Source organism: Pterocles gutturalis, unplaced genomic scaffold (assembly GCF_000699245.1).
Source record: "Pterocles gutturalis isolate BGI_N339 unplaced genomic scaffold, ASM69924v1 scaffold12833, whole genome shotgun sequence".
NCBI classification, from domain to species: domain Eukaryota; kingdom Metazoa; phylum Chordata; class Aves; order Pterocliformes; family Pteroclidae; genus Pterocles; species Pterocles gutturalis.
The window spans coordinates 6,136-27,871 of NW_010118175.1; the positions used below are offsets into that span (position 1 = coordinate 6,136).

The 21,736-nt window shown below is 40.6% G+C and overlaps 1 protein-coding gene across 1 annotated transcript; it reads right to left on the reverse strand.

Moving 5' to 3' along the window:
• Nucleotides 1-794: 794 nt before the first annotated feature.
• On the reverse strand, nt 795-21,079 carry ATG7 (autophagy related 7; the record flags this gene model as incomplete). The annotated part of the gene is made up of 11 exons (XM_010076103.1): nt 20,932-21,079; nt 18,661-18,749; nt 17,446-17,567; nt 16,293-16,383; nt 14,682-14,826; nt 13,954-14,112; nt 7,714-7,908; nt 3,823-4,026; nt 3,457-3,572; nt 2,614-2,689; nt 795-890 (listed from the first exon to the last, which is right to left on the reverse strand). Coding segments are annotated over exons 3-11 (1,155 nt in total), but the record flags the coding sequence as incomplete, so codon positions are not given.
• Nucleotides 21,080-21,736: the final 657 nt, after the last annotated feature.

Here is a 21,736-nt window from a genome sequence, read left to right on the forward strand (position 1 = left end):
TCTAATGGCCTTCCCAAGCAGGACAAATCAGGAGTCAAAACCTCTGAATCTTCATAGAGAGATATCCCCGACAAAACTTCTTGAACTTGCACGACACAGCTGTAGAAAACTTGCCAGAAAAAATGGTTCAAGGCCACAGCACAGGAAACTGATCCAAGACTGAGGAGGAGACATCTCGCACAGACACAGCAGTGGGCTGCCCTGGTTCTGGCGAGACGCAGCTCAGATCCAAGCACAGCTGTAAATTCATCAGGTGACTCAGGACTGTCAACACCAGCACCAAAACAAAACAGCCTTTTCAATAAAGAAATGTTATGGAAGTCATCTTTTTCTTTAAGTGTTCTTTATATGTTTGGTTTGTACCACAAAAGAGAAATTTAGACAACTTCACGTATTTGTAACGATACTAAGTTCAAGGAGGCTAAAAAGATAGTTACTCATCGGACATCAGAAAGAATTTCTTCAGCAACTAAAAACAACAACAATTTTATTCCTTCTTACAAAGCTAAAAGGTATTGGCAGTATTTATGTGATAAACTTTTCAGAGATGTGTTGGCCCTAATCTCTGCTTGACTAGAATGTTCACGGGGAGTTAGCACGCTAATAGGTGATACCAAAGAAATTTGGAAAACAGCTAAAGAAGAAGAGCATGAGGGCAAAAGGGCTTGAGCTGAAGTGAGAATACATTCCACCCTCTAAGGAGGTAAGAGAAAACGTCAGATACAGAGCAGTGCTCGGCACCCCAACACTGACCTACAGCAACAGCACTCTGTACATATAACTAAAGAACAGACAGATTCAAGCCTTACTTTGGTTGAGCAGGCTGTGCACTTATCAAATGCCAGGCTGACTGGAAGAACATTATCAAATCTTGACAAAAATCCACGGATCTGGAAAAAAAATTACAGTACTATTTTACAATGAAAAAAACATTTCCAAAATTCTACCTGAACTGGACACATTCAATAAAAGATAAAGAACAGCTATAATGAGGGCAATACTCTTCTAACACAAAGACCCCAAATAACAGCTGTAGTAAATTTGTACTCAACATATATTACCGTTTTTCTATATATAAATAATGGCACTGTCATCCAAATGCAACACTATTTAAACATAAACAGAGGAACAGCACCACCTGGAGTCTGACTTTTCTGCCTGCAAGGCTGCGTAGTATCATCCCATACGATCACAGGAAACATTCAGGTAATTACAGAAAACTCTCTGGAAATTATGGCATTCATTCTTCAACTAAGAAAGCAAAAACTTCTCCAAAGACAAATGAGAAGGGAGTACCTCGACCACGACATGAACAAGATTTAGATTTGGCTTTTCCTTCCTATTGAGGCACAAGAGGTCAAAACCCTCCCTGGGCTGTGCTGCAGCGGCGGGCAGAGGCTGTGCCCAGCTGATGGCAGCGTCAGCACATCAACTGCAGGCACCCCACGGGACGAGGGAGGGACTCGGTTATACTAAAGTCACCGGACTGTACATTGTGAGCGTTACAACCCTACCACTTAGTCCCAAAACTGGAAACTGTCAAGAACCTTCCAGATTAGCAGATGAGGAGTGCTGGCGAGGACGAAGCCTTGTACTGAGGCCATCTCTGTGCGCACAGTAACAAGCAGAGAAACGCCAGGGGCACGAGGAGAGAACCGGGAACACTCCAGCACTACAGGAGAGAGCCCGGGGAGAACTTAGAGGGACCCCATTCATTGCATGAGACAACCCATGCATAAACACTGGCTACTATGGGAAATTATAAACAAAATTAGGTTAAATGTATATAGACTGTGATCACCTGGATGTTGCCCAGAAAGCATACTGCCAGCTTTATCTTTTTCTGTATCAAGATTCATTCTTAGTGCAAAAAAAAAATTAATAGAATCTAAAAATGCCACTTCGAAACACATAAATTATTTATTTATACAATGGAAGCACCCGAACAGAGTCACCCAGACAAGCAACACAGAGAAAGGCACAGACCACTTCCAGACCCCAGTGACACTATCCCAGGGGACATGATTACGGGGATAGATCAGCAGGCAGCTCTGTGAAGGACTGTATCAATGTGACAAATGGAGACAAGTCTATCCGGCAATCTGAAAAATGGTATCCTTAACACCTCTGTAACCAGAGCTTGAGCTGAGCAGCAGAATAAAGACTGCTGCATGGCACCAGAAATGCACAAATATTTTGGAGAACTATAATAATTATGAGTTGGCTGGACTTTATTCTTTTGCAAACTCAGAAGGGATTGAGAAAGTGAAAAGTAACTTTGAGATGCTCATATTGGCAGCTCTGATGGGGGACAGAAAAGTCAGAGGTTGCCTGATTCACACACCGTCTGTTCCAAATAAATTCCTGCTAAGTAGGAAGCAGGAATTGTCAGAGCACAAATAGGACAGGCACAATGCCAGGAACCAACCACCTCGGCCTGGGTAATGGAGCTATTTTTTTCACGTACTTTTTAAAACAAAGATAGAGAGTCAGTCCTTCGGGGAATGGAATCAGTATAGAGTATGTTTTTGTTAAGGAGGCTAAGTCTGTGATGCTTGCCTTATTATCAGTTCCCAGTGTTTAAACGAAAGCATCTACTCATAAATTATTCACCTGATGAGGAACAAGCCCAAGAGAAGTCGGTGGTTCATTCATTCTATCATCGCTACTGCTAGCCACAGCATAACCACTGCCAAAAATCCAAGAAGGAAAATCAGAACAAGACAACACACTGAACAGTCAAAATTTCCAGCAAGCTTCAAGACATGTTGCTACAGCTTACAGTCTAGAATCTGGAAAGGAACCTATCTGGAAAATCTGTTTCACAGTAACTGAGATTCAGCATGGGAACACAAAAACCCCTTTTCAGAATCAGTCCCAGAGACTTGTAACATACTCATGTCCAACTCCTAACTCACTTTTTCTTTCACAGATTTTTAAAGAGGGTAAACAAGACTAAATACCAGGTTACAGAATTTCAGAGTAATTTCTGTATGAAAGCCACTTTATTTTGATTAAGATTTTGCAATGTTTGGCTTAATCTTGAATCCCCTCCTGTGACAAAAGTAGTTGCGATAGCTCCTCATTGCACTCAAACACTCTCCTGCACAAAGGAATGCCAAGATCCACTAGCAGGAATACTGTCTTCTTCTGAAACATTCTCAGTACTTTTCTACTTTTAAACTCAGAAAGAGAAAACTCCCTATTGCCAAGATAAAAATTTAAGATTTGATGAATCAGTTCTCTCTTAAACACTGAAATTGCAGGAATGTACTAGACAGGAGCTATACGTTACATTAACTTACCGGCAATGTTACACCTTACAAAACTGACATTACACCTTAAAAAATTGTCCTACTTAATGTGCACTTCCTCCTCCTTCTCCAAAAAGATTACATTAAGTTGATCTTCTTTCTCAGAGAACATCTTTTGAACACCAACCCAGGAATGACTCACCCTTCTGGATGCTGTAGAACAGAAACCATTAATTCCACCGCAAGCGCCCCAGCTATCATGGCTAACCCAGGTCGACTGACCGTGCACTGCTGATCCAGTGTCCGATCCCTGGTGGACTACAAAGAGAGACAACTCTAAAGGAAAGGAAAAGTAACTCAAAGGCAACTAGCTGCCCTACTGCACAAAACATCTTCAGTTCTGTGCAATTAATTTATTTGCTCTTCCAAATAAAAGATGAGCCATCTCTGAATCCTGAGTACATTAACACAAACCGAATTCCTTCACAAAACACCATTTAAGGGAAATAAAAATTCAAGTGACAACAAAAGAGATACATAATCACCATTTGCATAAGGGTCTACTCACATCCCCTGGTGCCACAACATCATTGCAGAAGTAGCAACCCAGCTTATAGCCAGGGATATTTGAAAAGAGGGACGACCCCAGAAGATCAGAGGAACCAGAGGCATTGTTGAAACACACACCACCAGCTTCTTGATGTTTTGGCTTCTTTAGTCCATGCCTCATCACAACAAATGTGTCAAATCCCAGCGCAGCATTGATGACCAGCTGTGATGAATATAGAGAGAACAACAGATTCTAAGTGAGCCGAAGGGGAGGGGAAGAAAAGGCCTCAAGGTTTTCTTCACTGTAAATGTTGAAAGCATCCCATGTTCTGTAGATGGACAAACGACCTATTACATGCACATCTGTCACACTGTCCATAAATAACAGGTTTTCTGATAGGTGCAAAACTCCAGCTGACAAGCACTTAGAAAAAACCAAACGACAACAAAAGTCTGTTTCAGAAATCTACAAACCATCACCTTTTTCTGTGTCTTTCAGGGAAATTTGATACAAGTTATTGACTCCCTCTAATTGTTACCCAAATCTGTGCACACTTGCTGACAAAAAAAAGGAACAGGAGCTCCATGAATGTGTTGTGCTGGTTTACATCCGCCCCAGGTTCACACCAACTAACACTCGGTGTCTCGCTGAAGTTGCCGAGGCCGCCATGCACCAGTATGAACCAACACTCACACATACACATTTGCCCCATCGTTCATACACTGACCAGCATTGTTACTGGAAAAAAGTTACTTTGGTTCCAGCTGAGGATTTATTTTCAAGTTTGCTGCTATTCTATAGATTTGTGTTCTCTAAGTGCTAAACTATTCTGAGTGCCATTGAAGTACAGCAGTGGCTGTCAACAGCAAGGATTGCTGTCATTTGAAATTCTGTATGTAGGCTCTGCAGGTCCCCAGGGTCTGAAATAGGACTCATTGAACACTCCTACGTGACAAGGCAATGAACACAAGCTTCTCATCCAAAAAAACTTCTGCTCAGTGAGGAAAGCAATGAATGATCACTCATAGCCTTCATACGCATCGGCTGAGCCACGAGGGGAGCACACGCAGCTGTGGCACACAGGGACACTGCCACCACTGCCCTCTTCCTCTGCAGGCTGGGGCAAGTGCTCACAGTACTCTGAAGAGTGTTACGTTATGACCAAAATACTACAAAACCAATGCTCAAACTAGCAGATTTTACTAAACTTACAGGCAATGGTTTAGAAACAGGAAAAAGTAAAACCAATTACACCATCATGAGTGCAGCCAGTAAAATACAACGGGAGATGATATACTGCTTCATACGCAGATACTTTACACAGAAATTCTAGAACAGCAGTTTGCTATCTTTCATTCTTATATCCAGGAATTATTCAAAAGAAGGACTTTGAGGGAAGCTCTCAAGAATTAGCCACCTTAAATAGTCATCTGTTGAGTTTCATTATCATTCTTGGTATTTCAAAACATTTCTGGGTATTCACTTTTAAGGTTGTTGTAGTTTATCCTTTCCTCAATCCTAGAGCAGAACCATGCTGCTGAATCCGTGGCAGAACAGCCAGGCCTACAGCAAGCAACTGAAAGACCGTATCTCCTCACTACAGCTACCTGTAAAACCTGAGGATGGTGTTCCATTTTCAAAATATTAATATCATGGTACAGCCGGTATTATCAGAAATTCATAACATTGTGAGGCACCTCCCACTGCAATACTGTTTCTCTCTCTCTGGTTTGCTGTCCAGTGGCTATTTGAATCTAACTGATTGACCCTTAAATTAAAAAAAAAAAAAAAAAATCTGTTTTTGATAAAGAGACTATGGAAAAGTGTATCTTTTGGCATGTGTTTAAAAAATAGCAAAATTTGAAAGGTTCCAGTGCTCAGAAAAAGCAGGAACAGGGATTTAACATTTGACACCTTTAACATCTGGGTCCTGTGCTTGTCTAAGATACTTGTTTCGGGACGACAGACTGCAGGAAGACCGAAAATTATCAAAACAACTAAACAATTACACGGGGAACCAGCTCTTACTTCTACCCATGTACCCCTTACAGAGCTTTGCACAGATTATCACTCACCACCTTCTTCATTTGCTGTCTGCCTCTTCTGAAACCTCAGGGTCCAAACTGCAGCAGTCCCGCAGGTTTGCAGGTAACATACAAATCCACATTTGAAGTAGAGCAGCAGAGCTCTCATTAGATTTTATCAACTTGAAGTACACTGAAAAGCAGGTACTGAGCATTTCCATTTGGAGACCTCGAGATTTCAGTGCTGTGCTGATGCAGCGACAGAGAATTGAATCTCTTCGCATCAGAGTGATCTTACGGAAATCAAATAACTGTGATGCAGTCAGACACACTGAGTATGAGAGAACTGTCACAAAGAAATCACAAAATGTGTCCTCAAAGTATGATTTGAATGCCGTACGGCAAATACAGTGGGGGACTCATAGCTAAGCAAACGTGGGGGGAAAAGCTTTGGAGATCATTAAAACAACCTGATCCCGACTGGCCCAGACAGGAGGGCTGCACACAAGCCTGCACGTACCACCTACAACCACCAACCATCACACACATGGAACAGGAGGCTGCCGCTTTCCAGTTTCAACACCCAGCTCTGCAAACTTGCTGTTCTTATGTCATTTCTGTGCTGGTTTTAAACAGATCAAAAGACTGCTGAAACACCACAGGTGCAAACTGCAGAAAAGACAGCAGGATTAGGCAGGAACTGATCAAGTTATCCAGTTCCATACACTCACATACACCTGAAGTGGTATTTCAGTGAAGACCACACTAAAGGGACACACCGATCCTTTCGCTGGCAGTGTCACTCTCACTGGCAAAGGGAAGTGCATTTGAACTACACATTTAAGCCTATTGCTCAGGATCAGAAATCTATTTAAAATGAGGAAAGAATGAAAGAAAAGAATCTATGACCTCGTCATAAAAAAAAAAAAAAAGAACTGTTTGATCTGGAAAAAACCTGCTGGCAAAGCAGATGCAGAGGAAATTTAGTTAAGTTCAGATTAATATACATTTCAGCAGAAAGGGGAATATACTTGGAATTTATTAGATAAAACTCGCTTGCAAATGCCACAAATCTACATTCTTTCTCCTTCCTACTGTCCTTGTTTTTGGAAATAAGCACAAACAAAAGAAACCACAAACAACTAACAACTATTAGGAAAGCAGAAAACTAGGAAACATCTTTGCTTGTAACGTGAGGATGTTACTTTTAAGCTACAGAAATAGCTGAAGCATTCAACACTACCTGAGTGAGAGTCAGAGTTTGGATGCACTGGCTCACCACACCAGTATGTTTTCCAATAAGGCAATGAGGAAAACCCAGAGTTAACAACTTTTGACCAAAAAAGTGCTGGCATATTTCTTAAGTTCAGAATTCACCTTCCTATTTTTCACATTTGAGATACATTTTGACAACGTGGTTTCAGACAAATTTCTACAATTCACATGCCCGATCGGTCAGTCATTCCTGTAATCTTTTTAGTCCTCCTTACTATGATTCTTTTACTATGAAGTTACTTCTCTTTGTACTACTATGAAATATGCACCCTTGGAGATGCTGAAAGGATACTGACTGGACAAGAACGTGAGCAACACGCTGTACATTGGCCCTAGTTTGAACAGGGACTTGGACCAGACCACCTCCAGAGGTCTCTTCCAACCTCTATTGTTCTGTGATACAACTTTGTATTTCCACTTTTCAACATTCTCTTTTTGTCTTATACAGAATCTTTGAGGCTACAGAAAACAAGAAAAATATTCTGCACAATCACCAATGATTGGTCAAATATTTCAATTTCCCCTAAAGTTATTTCAGGTATACACAGCTGTTTAATATGCAAGAGCTCAAATACAGCGACAAGGATATTTGCAAGGTATGGCACAATACCTTCCTCTTGCTGGCTGCAATGACAGCAGGGAGCCATCGACTCTCTCTAGTGTCCATTAGTAGGAAAACAACGTCATGAGCCTCAATCAGTTCTTCGAGTTTAGCCACATCCTTCCGAGCTTGTGCCATTGTTACTTCAGAAAAATTCACGGGGTGGCCCGGCATAGGGATGCTCATGTTATAGCCTTCCGCACTCTGTATGGAGACAGAGAGAAAACAATGTATTAAAAAGATAACCTTGTGGCTGAACAGAACTGTTATAACAAAATTGCAGAGTACAAATTCAATTACTGCTTGGCAGAATGGCAACTTTATTCTTTACCTCTCTGGGGATATCAGTGCTGCACACTGAAGCACGGGGCTGAAGTTTTGGGGGGAAGGGCAGGCTCAGCAGCTATATTCACGCAGAACAGAGCGGCTCAGTGCACACGACTGCCCTGGGTCGTGAGAGCAACCAACCATGTACGGGTGGCTTGGGGCCTGACGGAACAAGCTCAGTCTCTCAGAAGGTCTCATCAGGTCTGGTGAATGACTACAAGAGGACAGCTGAACTACTCCTAACCCCAGGGGTAACAAACCTCGTTACAAAAGCAAGCAGACGGATTACGTGATTACGATCATGCTGTTAAACTTAGATAAAGTCTTTGTCCTGGATTATCTTTGCAGCCACATCACACACAACGTTAGCTGGATGTAGTTTATATTTCTGATACTGAGTATTGTCTCAACTACAGTAAGACAGATGCGAAGCATCACACATTCTCCTCTGTGTTTTAAATTCTTTACAAGACAAACAATAGTCTCAAAATATTTTCATGCAACTTGTGCAGCCATAATGTGAACTTGATATAGAAGAAAATCACTTCTGAGGCTCGTTACTCCAGTGCTTCGATGTCTGGAGGCCTGTGCTGTGCGGATGCTGAAAGAGCCTTTTCTTGTTGCAGGAACATCTGCCTCTTCCAGCTCCATATTTGGGCACGCCATATCGAGCAGAAAATGGCTAAAGAGCCAAAGAAGTAGATACAATGCATACACAATGCACACAATTAACTCACTCTTTGGGAAACATGTTAACACAATCTGCCAGCCATCTGCTGCAAGAGAACCATGGATCCTTCATAGATGGTTACAGAAGCACAGACTGTGCCAAAGCCTCCCTGCTTGTCACTGTGCTGTAAGCAACTCACCATTTAAAAGCCAAAATTTAGAAGCTAGATGACCCAAACATAAAATCAGATGGGTAGAGAGGAAAGGACTGTCGCTGGAACATGCTTTAGGATTCAACAGTTACAGGCACAACTCATAAATCTGGGTGAGCCAAAGAACCAGAAGGGTGAAGTATCCATTCTACACATCATAAACACCCCGGAAGATGAAAAGAAGTGGACACATACAGCAGCTTGGGGAAATGAATTTGGGTAATATCTGCATCTACCATACCAAAGGATGCACCATTTTTTTCCCCCTCTTCTTCTTCCCTGCCTCTCCACCCCCTCCCCCACCCTGCCACCTCTAAGGGGAAAAATGTGGAGTCCACAGTAATCCAGCGTGCTGCTCACAGGGCAGCTCCACTGCGTCACGGTGAGGACAGCCCGGGTTCTGCATCACCAGCACAGACACCACATAGTTATTGGAGGAGGTTTTACCTTCACTGTAATTATCTCCTCCAGAAAGCTACGGCAGGAACACAAAACTTAATCCATGCTGCATATGAGTGGCGTGTTTATGGGTAACTCTTCAGGCCCCGGTGCTGCACACAAGCGCTGATTTACTAGAGAAGTATAACTGACACTGTTGGCGAGTTAGGAGGTTGATTTTTGTTTGAAAAAATAAACAACTAAACAAATAAGTTGAACATGAGCTGCATGGAAATATGGTAACAAGGTTTTTAAAATACTAAAATCTTACTAGAATTCAGAAAAAAATCCCTCTATCCATTGACCCTAGCTGCAGGAATACATACAAGCCTGGCAGCTGCAATAGCGTCAGTTTTATTCGAATAACTGTCCCCTGAGAAAAAGACACTAGCCACTGGCAAAAGTGGCCAAGGTACGCTTTTGCAGCCAAATGTGGGCAAAAAAAGACCTAAGAGGATACCCTGCGATGGCACATGCAGAGTATTTTAAAGAGGGGTAAATGTGCATATATCCTGAAAGACAGATCTCCTTCATTCCACAGAACTCCAAAGTCTCAGGAAGTCTCTATACAATAAAGAATTTTGCTTGACTGCTCACAAAAATGCTTCGATTTCAAGACCAGAACCTTCACTCTAACAAAAGACTTAAAATGCCTCCAAATTATCCAAAACAAAACAATATTTAGTTACCGTCCCATAAAGTATTAGAATCACATACTTATTTTAAAAAAAAAGGATTTTATGTTGACATGTGCAAAACCATAAAAGACAAAGTGCTCTTCAACACTTTCATTGACAGCTGACCAGAGCTGTGCTTGAGACTCCAGTGCCTTTGGTTTGGTTTTAAAAGCAAACGGACATCAAGATATTGCGATTTGTGGTACTACTGTAACCTTCTCTCTCATTTTCATACACATTTCTATTACCTTCCTGCATGTTTTTGTTAAGCCACAGCTCGGATCACTTAGAAGAGATCTGTGCTCCGTACATTGAGCCTGAGCAGAAGCGTGCCATGGGCACCTACACAGAAAATAAAGCAATGTGCTGCTGCTGCCATCAATTCATTGTTCTATCGGAAACACCTATGTAAGGCAGCTCCCCGGGCAATACAGTGCAAAGGACAAGAAAATGCTAAACACACTGGAGCTCCACACCTGGATACATCAGGAAACAATTGTATGAGAGAGCCAATGAAGTTAAATTCCACAGCAACTATATGAATGGCTCTGTGTATTACCTCCTTGTAATGAAAGGCCGGGAATCCGTAAATTCTGCTATTTCCAAGTCCTCTCTTCTTTTTTATTACAAAACTCTAAGCTACAGTTAACGATAACCTTAGAAGTGGAATGAAATAAATCAAAGCTCCTTGTCAAAGTATTCCTTCTTATCTCTTTTGCAATGATGAGGTGGTTACTCTTCCAACTAAAAAGGATGTAAAATTAAAAAAATAAAAATAATTCACATCGAGCAGTCAAGCATTTCAAAGTCAACCAGGAGAAAGTGCATTTTGTGTGCAAAATATTACTCTCACCGAAATCAAAGAAAGTAAATCAGACTGCAAGCGGATTGCACAGAAACGTAAAACCAAATTTTCAGCAATGCCTTCAGAGTCAGCACTGCTGCTGGGATCCCCATGGGCTTGCAAGGACTGTGTGGGTTTCCAAACAGCAGGAGACACCTCTGGCTACTCCTTCAGTATGAGCAGGCTCAAAATCCAGAGCAACCAATCTCTGAATAGAAAGACATTTACACTGATAAATACAGGTTTTGGTAATGAGCAACAGTGCAGCCTGCAGTGACACCTTCAGCTCTATTCTGAGAAGTCTGTCAAAATCAGCTGGGTTATAAAAATCTCCAGCTAGAAGAGCTACACTGTCTGAATTGTCCCAAAGCACCAAGACTTGGCCAGGCCAATTACAGTCTTACTGTTGGCCCATGGGCCTGGCCTACTGCCTAAGCCTCACCACTCTCACATGCTCTCAGCACAGTACCAACTGGTTTTACTGCGAAGCCCGTTAATCCTTGCTAATGCTAGCATGTTGTTTCTCTGGATGCTCCCTGCCGGCCAAACACGACACCCCTTCTCCACACATTCCACGGCAGAAATGAGGCTGACTGAGAAATACATTAGAAGCGTCCTATCACTTGCGCCACAAAGTTATGAGAGTAGGTTTGCGTCCCGCTGAAGGCTGGTTAGATGTGACCCATCCGCAGCAGGAGGAAACAACAGAGAATGCCCACCACTGGTGGGGATGACGTGCTAAGGAAACAGTGGGAGATGCAGAACGTTTGAGGCATACGGTAGAGGAAAAACTCCTCACACACAGGAGGGGTTGCACACTGTATATGCTGTTACTGAGGAAGAAGATAGTTTTTTTCCTATGTATAGCATATGTCCTAACACTTACTGACACAGGCTCACTGAAGCTCTGTGATTGCTTCCCTCTTATACTAGAAGTTCCTCTCCAGGTTGTATTTAACTTTTTAAAATTTATTTAAAGTTTTATCACAATCTCCAGATTCAATAGCACAGCTTGGTCTTTGTTTCTAACCAGAAAATTGGTAACACTACCTTGCAGTCTGTATCTCTACAGGCACAAGTGTATCATTCAAGATTCCACAAACAGCTTTTATTTCTAATTAAACTGCTCACTCTTTCTTAACACTCCTATTTTCATTTTCTCAGGTTTACAAAGTGATGATGTCATGTGACACAAATCCTAGTCAGCATCACATTGGTGCTCTATGTGGCTTCACACAGGTGCTTTATTTTCTGTCCTTGCTCTGCTGTTTAATATTCCTGTAGCTAAATTAATATCACCAAGTAACAACAACACTATAATGCACCAAGGTTAAATACAATTCTAGGAACTTTCAGAGTCTCTGCTTTACTTATCAAAAGTTCTGAAAGTGCAATGGTTAGCATTTTTTCATACCGGGGATCATTGATATTCATATGCTCATTGGTTTACTGTTCACTAATAACACTGATTTCATAAATAATGACAATAACAGGATCAACTCAGATAAAACAGAACAAAACCACAATCCTTGGGTCAGACAAAATGAACCTGAAGATATTTGGAAACAATCCTCTGAAAAGGTTGTTCACAACACTGATCATCAGCAAGGTAACAGATCTGTATCTTGCTGTTCAGAGTTCCCAATAATATTATAAGCAGTAACACAATCAGTGGCACTTTAAATACAGCATTACACAGCAAGTAAACGTAACTCATCCTTATTCACACTACGTGGTTAATGCGCTCTTTGACAGCTGAGCTCTGGTAACTACAACTACCACTTCTAAGACAGTCTCAATTCCATAGCAAAAACTATAAACAGTGGAGTGACTTCTATCACACGCCAAACAAGTATAAAAAAGTTTTGTTCATGATAGAGGAAGCTGAGAGCATGTCTATTCTGAAGCTATAGGCCACAACAATTCTTCTCCCAAATGAAGGATGCAACGGAGACAACTGCAAATATCTGCAAGTTGTTGTTCTTTTTTTTTGATCTGCTTTTTTCCCCACATTGAAAATCAGGCGTGTTTGAACATGTGCACTGAATAATGTTCATACGATCCACATCCCTGAAGTCAAAGAGAATAATGACTGCCACTGGCGGGTCTTTCATGATCAAGCTTCTAAAGAAACAATTTTTTTTCCCCTGTCTTTTGTTCCCTTTCAGCTACTTCATTCTGACATTAAGTTGTTACCATCCAGCTCCCCAGAAGAGAAGCACTTTGGTCAAAGGCCAAAATCGGTATCTTCTCCAGGCTGCTACGAGCTGCTTCCCTTTCCTGGGTCTGATTCAGTTTGCTTAGTTCTTGAAGAAAACAAAACAGACAAGAAAGTTCTCTTCCATCATCTTAACACTCTGTACCACACTTCTATGCAACCCAAGCTCCTGATCGATACTTGCTGCTATTAAGCTATTCTGGGCAAAAACAACAGAAAAAAAAAACCTTTCAGTTTTACAATTCAAAATTTTTCTTTTACTTGCACTGCACCACTGATCATTCATAGAGCAAAACGTCCATCTGCAGCAAGCTGGAGAACACTAGGTCATTTCACTCCAACAATACCATAATGAGTGAAAGGCTAAGTATTTGCCTCTTATGTGGAAAATCAGCTTAGATAAGGTTGCAAATTTTGGGTGTAAAACATCGTGGGAGACCTCAACAATACATGTATGACTGCCTCCAAGACTGTCTGCTCCCAGAACAGCCAGACAACATGTCTGAACTGACAGGTAATGGCAGAGTGTGGAAACACAGCACTGAAAGCAGCCGGTACTGAAAGCTCCTTAGGACACACTAGACAGGAAACAAATCCATTTCCCCATCCATGAGCTACAAGACAATGCAGACAATCCTTAATCACATTTAATGGATTACAAATGTTTATTGTCTCAATAAAGTGCAACAGGTACAGAGTACTTGAGCAAAATGCTCACAGATTTGTCAGGAACCAATGTAACACCTGTGCAGTATTTTCCCTCCCACTCACAATAAGGCTTAATCATTAGAACCTGGAATTGTTATTTAGAGTCACTGGTTCTCTTCCAAGAACATATTAACACATGTTAAATACTGATCTTACCACTCCAGGGAAGATTTTCTGCAGCCTGTCTGCTGCCGCAAGTGCTTTAGGCTTCCCACCGCTAAGACAGTCTTCAAACTCGTACAGCGGCTGTCGTACTGGGTTGGAGTAGGAGATCTTTGCGTTGTCCACAAATGTAATCTTCCTGACTCCCCAACCCTAAACAAGAAAGTAATTTAGATAATGATAAGGAGAATGGGCTGAGCCATATACTTTTGAGTAATGCCAGAAACTCAAGAGAAGTTTTGTCCAATTTTTCTAGAAAGATTCTGAAGCTATTTGCAGCAATAACCTTGTACTTGTGCTGAATTAAGAGAACAAAAAATTTGGTCTGTCCAAATATATCATTTAGCAGTAATCCCTCCAAACCATGCTGAATTCAGTGTGACGTGGTCAATGCCCCTGCAAGTAAATACCAGCAAAGCTACTTCAAGTGCTTCACTGTGAATTTGATCATATTAGCTTGATAATTTATTCCCGAATTTCTTGATCAATCTTTTCTTTTTTTTGCAAATTCAAAACAAGTTACTATTCTGCTAAGGCTCTCTTACTAGCTACTATTCTACTCTTCCCTGCAGTTTATAACATCACCTAATACATGTTACATGTACGTTAACAGAGAGAAATACAAGTTTTCTCCTATGTGCCATGGCAGCTGCTAAAAAAAAATAATCATATAGAACTTATGGGAAACAGCAGATTACTTTTAAGATTAACTCAGGACTTACCATCAAGGTCCTTGCAACACTACAACCCAGCGTACCAGCCCCTAGCAGCAGACACTTGGCAGACACAATGTTTTCCAAATCAAGGGTAGGCACCAAACGCCAGCACATCAATTTCAAATTAAGATCCACCGATGATTCTGCTAACCTACACCAGGAAATAAACAGCAACACACTTCTGAATGTTCTTGCATTCCTCCAACAAAGCAATTACTTTTATTCCAATTGAAGAAGTTAAACCTTTTTTTTTTTTAAGGAGACAATTAAATAATTCAACATACAAGTAATATGAAAAACAAAGTCCCCCAAGCATACTTCCAGCTAATAATAAGGTGCGTGGCAAGGAGATCGGAAACAACCCCTTTCCTGCACCCAGTTACATCTGTCCTCAACACGAACTATTACAGTAACTCTCTAAGGAATGCAGTCAGTTCTTTGTGGAAGTTTTAGAAGGAAAATAAGGTAAGAAATCCATGCTCAACCTGATGTCAGATTTTTGCATTCATCAGAACACAGGGTGTTAAAACCCTCATCAACTCAGGTCATCACAAGTCATCCACAGAGCAATAACTGGCATAGGAAAATCTCAGAAGAAAAAAAAAAATCCATTCAAAGCATGGCGCTCATTCACTCTCCTTCCTCCTCTTGCCAAAGGAACACATTGCTTCACACAGAATGGTAACGCTTACTTCTCCACTCCTGCTCATAAAACTCCTCAACATTCTTCTTCCTTTCTCCTGTCTTCAAATCAGATATGCGTGCAAGTTCTCAGATTCATGAGTTTCATTCCTTTTTATATCATAAACGTAATTTTTGCAGTATCCAGTAAATTATTTCTCAAACAAGGATTTAAGATGGCAATGGCCAAGGTGGGCATACTACCAGACATCACTATGGGAACTGACAGGAGTCAGCATGCATACCAGTGAAGAAGGCCAAGTTACATTTCCTTAAAGAATTAAGAGCCCTCAGATGAACCTTCTCGAACATCTGTGAACAAACTCTGGATCGCCACAACTGCAAGCCAAAACCGACTTAGCTTGGTAGGCAAATGATGTTAACCTGGATCATTAATTAGATCAACCCACTCCCACAGTGCTGCAAAGGCAAGAGCACACGTGCAGTCAGTGCAAGCAGGGGAGCCGGTAGGCTGCGCGACCAGACTCTTCTCAATCCACTGCCCATACATTATGTGCAGAAAAATAAAAATCAGTAAAACAACCTTTCCTGAGCTCTTTTGTCACACCCTAACAACTCCAAGAGGCTGAACTTTTCTCCATGCTTACTTTTATTACATTAACAACCTGCAGGTTATAGAATTCAATAAGAACCACAGGTCTGTAGCACTATGACCTACCTTCCACTTGAGTTTTAAATTTGCATTTAAAATTTTATGCTAGTGTCAAAAATTGCAAACACTTCTGCTTCAGGCAGTGCGCTCTGCTCTGTGAAGGTCCTTACCCACAACAGGACCGTCCAGAGCACACACAGCACAAGTGCTGGTGCATATTCCTACCTCACAGAGACAGACAGTCCTTGCATTTCACATTTCAACTTGTTATGGCTTAAGTCAAAGTAAAGAAAATGCAGAAATGTAAAAGATAACGAACAAACCTTTTTGGATCCATACATTCACTGAGATTCACCATCCTTGGACCCATGCCTCCCTTTTGGTTTTTCTCCCATCCAACAGCTTTTGGACAATCTGTTTGACATATTAAAAAAAATTTAAAAAAAAAAAAGAAGAAAGAAGGAAAGAAAGGATTAAAGCCTTAACATCACAGGATAGAAAAGAGAAATTCTGTTAGATTTAATCTTGTTGGAAAAAACAAATTTTAAGCCTGTAAGTAAAGACGTGTACCTTCACAACCTAGTATACGTTGCTATACAAATTATGCTGTTTTATATCAACCAAAAGCACCCTTTCTTAGAGAAGTGCTTTACTCTTAAATGTCCGATGTGCTGCTTTTGCCTGTTCAGCTTGCTTCAAACCTAGGACAGAGATGGCATCATTCCTCATCAAGCCACCGAATCCCTAATGTCAAATAGACTGATACATTCAGAACTCAGTAAATTCGTAACTCAAAACTCAGTCAATTTTATCAAGTTCAATCATCTCTTCATGCTCCCCAGACCCCATCTGGAAATTCAGTAGAGAATGATACACCCTAATTATATAATAAACAATTCACAACGATGATATGCAAAGCATTCATGACTTCTTGGATGAGGTAGAGAAGTTTTGTGATACTGTCCTGTACACAGAAAATCCATCTGACTTCACGTTCTAATGATGCAAATCCATTGCTTTAAAATCCATCTGCCTGCCTCACTGTGGGATTGAAGAAACAACTCCACTCTGTAGCAGGCTTCTTCCTTTTTAGAAATAGAAAGTTTGCATCCCATAAATTCACTATCATATGCATTTTTTCTAGCTGAGGGACCGTGTACAAATTTAACAAGAAAAAAGAGACTAATTGCTAGCTGCCTGGGTCTTGTATTTCATATGACCCCAACAGGACTCTTTTCTTACATTAGACACAAAATTTAAGGATGAAAAAATGAAAAGAGAATATGCTCTCTTCTTTCTTTTTTGAAGGAATCATCTCCTTTATAGACATTCAATAGAAATGAAAACAATTTAAAATCCATTTGAAATAACTTAGCACAAGCAATGATTTAGTACTATTAACTTATTTTTTCCATCTTCACAGTGATTGAGGAGGGAGAAAAAAAAAGGAAGAGTTTTTTTAAAAAAATTGATTACCTGGGCCAAGGGCTCTCTCTGGAAGTTTTATTTCAAAGACAATGCTGTGTGTTATGTCCCTCACCCCTTGCATGGTCCGATCTCTGAAGCAGAGCACTTCCACTGACTGGAGAATGCTGCCCCTGCCATGCAAAAAAAAAAAGAGAGAGAGAGACGCCACTTCTTTAATAGGAAAGGTGCTTCTTTTAAACACCATTTCACACGGGCTTAGTTTCTTGCAGATTCTGACCAAGGCTTTTTCTGCTAGTACTGGAACACTTGATCTTACCAGCTATAAACCCAACTGCTTCGTATATGAAAATGTCTGGTTTGTTGGGAAACAGCTTTAAAGAAGCGGTACCGTCAGCCTGTCATCTGTCATCTATACAGCGCTGCGAGACAAACTGCGTATTGAGAGGAAGAAAAGGCAGGGAAGCACTAGAGCACATACCAGGTGACGTGATGTACTTTGCCACTGCACAAGCAAGACCCTCTTAGTTCTCGATGTAATACCACTTTTCCTCTTATGATTCAAATCCCCAAATCAAACAATTAGAACTTCAGTGCTTAAAAACCTCTGAATTTCCAAACACGTAAACCTCTCTGGTCACTTACACATTTTTGTAGCTACAGGTCAGCTAGCAGCCTAGAAAACACCATAACGCCATAGCAAAATGAACATTTTTTCTCCCTGCTGTGTGCTTTGTAATAAAATGTAAAAGTCAAAACTATTAAAATGCAACTTTCACGTTTTTGTTGCAGCAACCCAATTTTGTATGATACTTTAAATGATACTTTTTTTCAAATACCAGAGTTCAAAACTATGTCCTGTCTTTCTAACTTCTGCCCAAGAAAAAATTCAAGAAGGTTCACTGCAAGAAAACACTAGAGTATCTGATTTTCAAAATTTAGGTCTAGTAGTACTTGGCAGTAAGCAATTATATAAAATCACAGAATACTTTAAACTAGATCTGAAACAGCTAGAGGGTATTGGCAGGGCCTGAAGCATGGATTTCCAGGTATATGCATGCATGTGAGGATTAGGAATAATAACATCTGACTGACAGAAGTAAAAACCAGAATAATATGCAAAATCTGCATCACTGGAAGTGAGTCATGTCAAGGTTAGAAGTTAAATCTCAGGTGGGTGATACGAGTAAAGCGTCACGGGGGAAAAAATGCCTAACTTGGTATCAACCAATAGATAATCTTTGTGGGAAAGAATAAAACAGATACCATTTGTGGGCTGCCAGGATCAGGAAATTTCTCAGTGGCCATCCTGGATAGTGGGATAAATTACACGGATCATAAACTCCAACTGTCACCTGCAAATAAAATTGCTCTAAATGACAAGTCATCTAGCCATGCTGATACTAAGTTCACAGTAAAAGTTATCTGACATTTTTAATATGAAACCTCTGGACAGAGAAGGCACCCCCCCACATTTTATGTATTTACAAATGGTTAATACATGGTCACACTGGACTTCAGTCGAGCGTTTGCCACAGCTGTGAGATTTGTTTAGTTCAGCCTCTTTACGGACGTTCACTCTTCATTGCAGTATGTGCACCTTCCTGACCCTCCTCAACGACATCATGATGGGAGAAGCCCAACCACGGAAGCCTTGCTCTCAAAACAAAATTCTGGATTGACTTTGGGGTAATCAAAAAGTGAAAGGGGACAAACCAGCAAGACACCAAAAAAACCAGCATAAAAATCACTTGTAAAGCCAACCTTCCAGATGGGATCTCAATAAAGGAACTGGACATTCTGTCTCATGTCCACGCAGTGTAATACCATGCCCATAACCGAGGCATCTAAACCAGGAACTTACTTCACAGTCAACACAGAACCAAAACACACCCAGGCAGGAGAAAGATGTCCCTGCCTGCCTTTAGATATGCGGAAAATCTGACCTTGGCCATCACTAGCGATATCTGTGTTTCACATCTACAGAGCTCTTCGCTCCTCCTTCTTGGCCTGTAGATGGACTTAGTGTGACTGATCTCAACTCTGCCACACCCGCGAGGTGTCCCTGGAACAGTCTGAAATGCAGATGAGCCAATCCAATGGATGCAGAGAGGAGGACCTGGGACCCACTCCCCACATCCTTCCTCCCAGCCATGCAGGGCTGCTGCTGCTGCTTGGCAACTGCGGACTCTAGCAGGCCTCAGACTCCTTAGTAAGCTGATTAGATTTCATAAACTAGCAGAAAATTAACTCAGCAACAGCAAAACCATGTTTTTCTTCCAGGGAAGCAAGTTCAGTTAACTCATTGAAACAGGAACAAACTCTACAGGCAGTATTGATGCAGTAATTCTTATCTGACAAGTCTAAAATTTTGGCACCTCCTTCCAAAGTGAATGTTAATGAAGAAACATATTCCAGATTTCAGATTTCTCTCATATTGAGAATGCCTTAATTGAGAATTAAGCATACTCTTATCTGTGACCCGTTTCTGCAGTTACACTACCATTTAAAATCTCAACCTTCGTATCGTTATTTTACGTAGAAGAACTGCAGACCTAGGTCTTAATTTCAGAAAAACAAATCTGGAAAAGCAAAAAAAAAAAAAATTGAAGATCAAGTACTACAAAACAAAACTGAATTACCTTCATAAGGTATGACAAGACCTCCTTAAAAAAAACAGTCTCTTTTGCACTTATTAGCTCTTCACCATAACTAAAGTGTTTTCTTTAACACTTCAGTGACATGTAAGATACAAATCAGTTTGAAGTTCACCAAAAATAAAGACAGTAAAGCACTCAGAAAGGCCTAGCAAAGTTCAGCAGCTGAGCAACATGATCCAAACCAGAATTCAATGTAAACAAACCAGTCCAGTCAACTCTTGCTGTGATGACATCTGCTTCACGTATCGTAATTCTTCTCTAACTACTGACAGCAACGGACAGCACTCACTTAACGCTCAAGGACATGCATGATCTCTGCATTGAACAAGAAGAAATATCCCAGCCTCTTCTGGTGCACAATCCATCTATCCTCCAAAATTAGAAAGCATTTATCCTGAACATTCTTATGACAGGTACATGTGGCAAAACACACACTGAGAGCTGAAAACTGAAAGTTGAACATTCCCATGTAGTACTCCCTGATTGCTGTTACCACCAACAACAAATACAAAAAGGAAATTAATACAAATGTTAAGTACACAAACAGTAAAATAAGTGTTTTACATTCTTATAGCATTGTAGGTAAAGTGGTTCGAAAATTTTTATCATTACGCTAACTCTTTCATAAACTTCCGTTGTTTCTGTTCTGATAATGAGGGAGACAGAGCACAAAGAACTCTGCTCTCAAGCTGACTGTTAATCTGATGGAACTGGGTTTTGCATAAGAACTAGAGACCCTTAACTTGACCAAAAAAAAAAAAATCAATCCAAGCTGCTCCTCCACCCACTGTACCCAGCTCAGTATTATAGACACTTTTCAAAGCATTCGTAAATTAAACATTTGTAGATTATAAAAAGACATAAAAATTCTCATTACCTTTCCCCCTTGGTCTTGGAAGAAAGCATCCCACTTTTTCAGCAGAGATACCACAACAGAATTGTCATGATACTTAATTAAAAAATAAGGCAAGGCCGTGACGCCCTCTTTCTGGCAAAGTTCATCATACGCTTTCTGAAGCGCTTGAATCTAAAAGCAAAAAGACGACTGTAACCAACAGTTTTAATGGTCTTATACAGAACCACAGCAAGTGTTTCAGCACCTGAGAAGGCTAGCAGATAATCTCAGAACACAGCGTATGCAGAAGTTTTAAACCCCATTATGACCACAGTAACTGACATCAAAAATCCAGTTGCAGAACCAGCATTTGCTAATGTAAATTTTAAACAGAAACATGATTATCATTGCCACAAACTGATCCACCAATATACATGAAAACAAGATAAAAGCCTAATTCTGATAGCCACAGTAGCTTTACAAGAAAGTGAACCTGTTCCTCTATTACTAGCGAAAGAACAGAGTCCCACTCCATTTATTTTACTAGATGTATTTTCAGTGTCTAGCTGAAACTCTGCCTTTGGACCATGACAGGTATTCTTACACTATTTATTACTACAGAACTAATGAGGGTCTTCTGAGAAGAAGGGAACTAAGCATTTTTCACTGAAAAAAACCAAACTATTTCGCATTGACTATTATGCTACCAAAAATTCATTCAAGGTTTTGCATTAACTTCCATCAAAGCAAAAAGGCATTTGTGGGCAAGTTGATTTTTCATCCTTTTGCACTGTAATACGAAAGAAACTACAAAAAAATTGTTAACTTTTCTCCTAAAAAAAAAAAA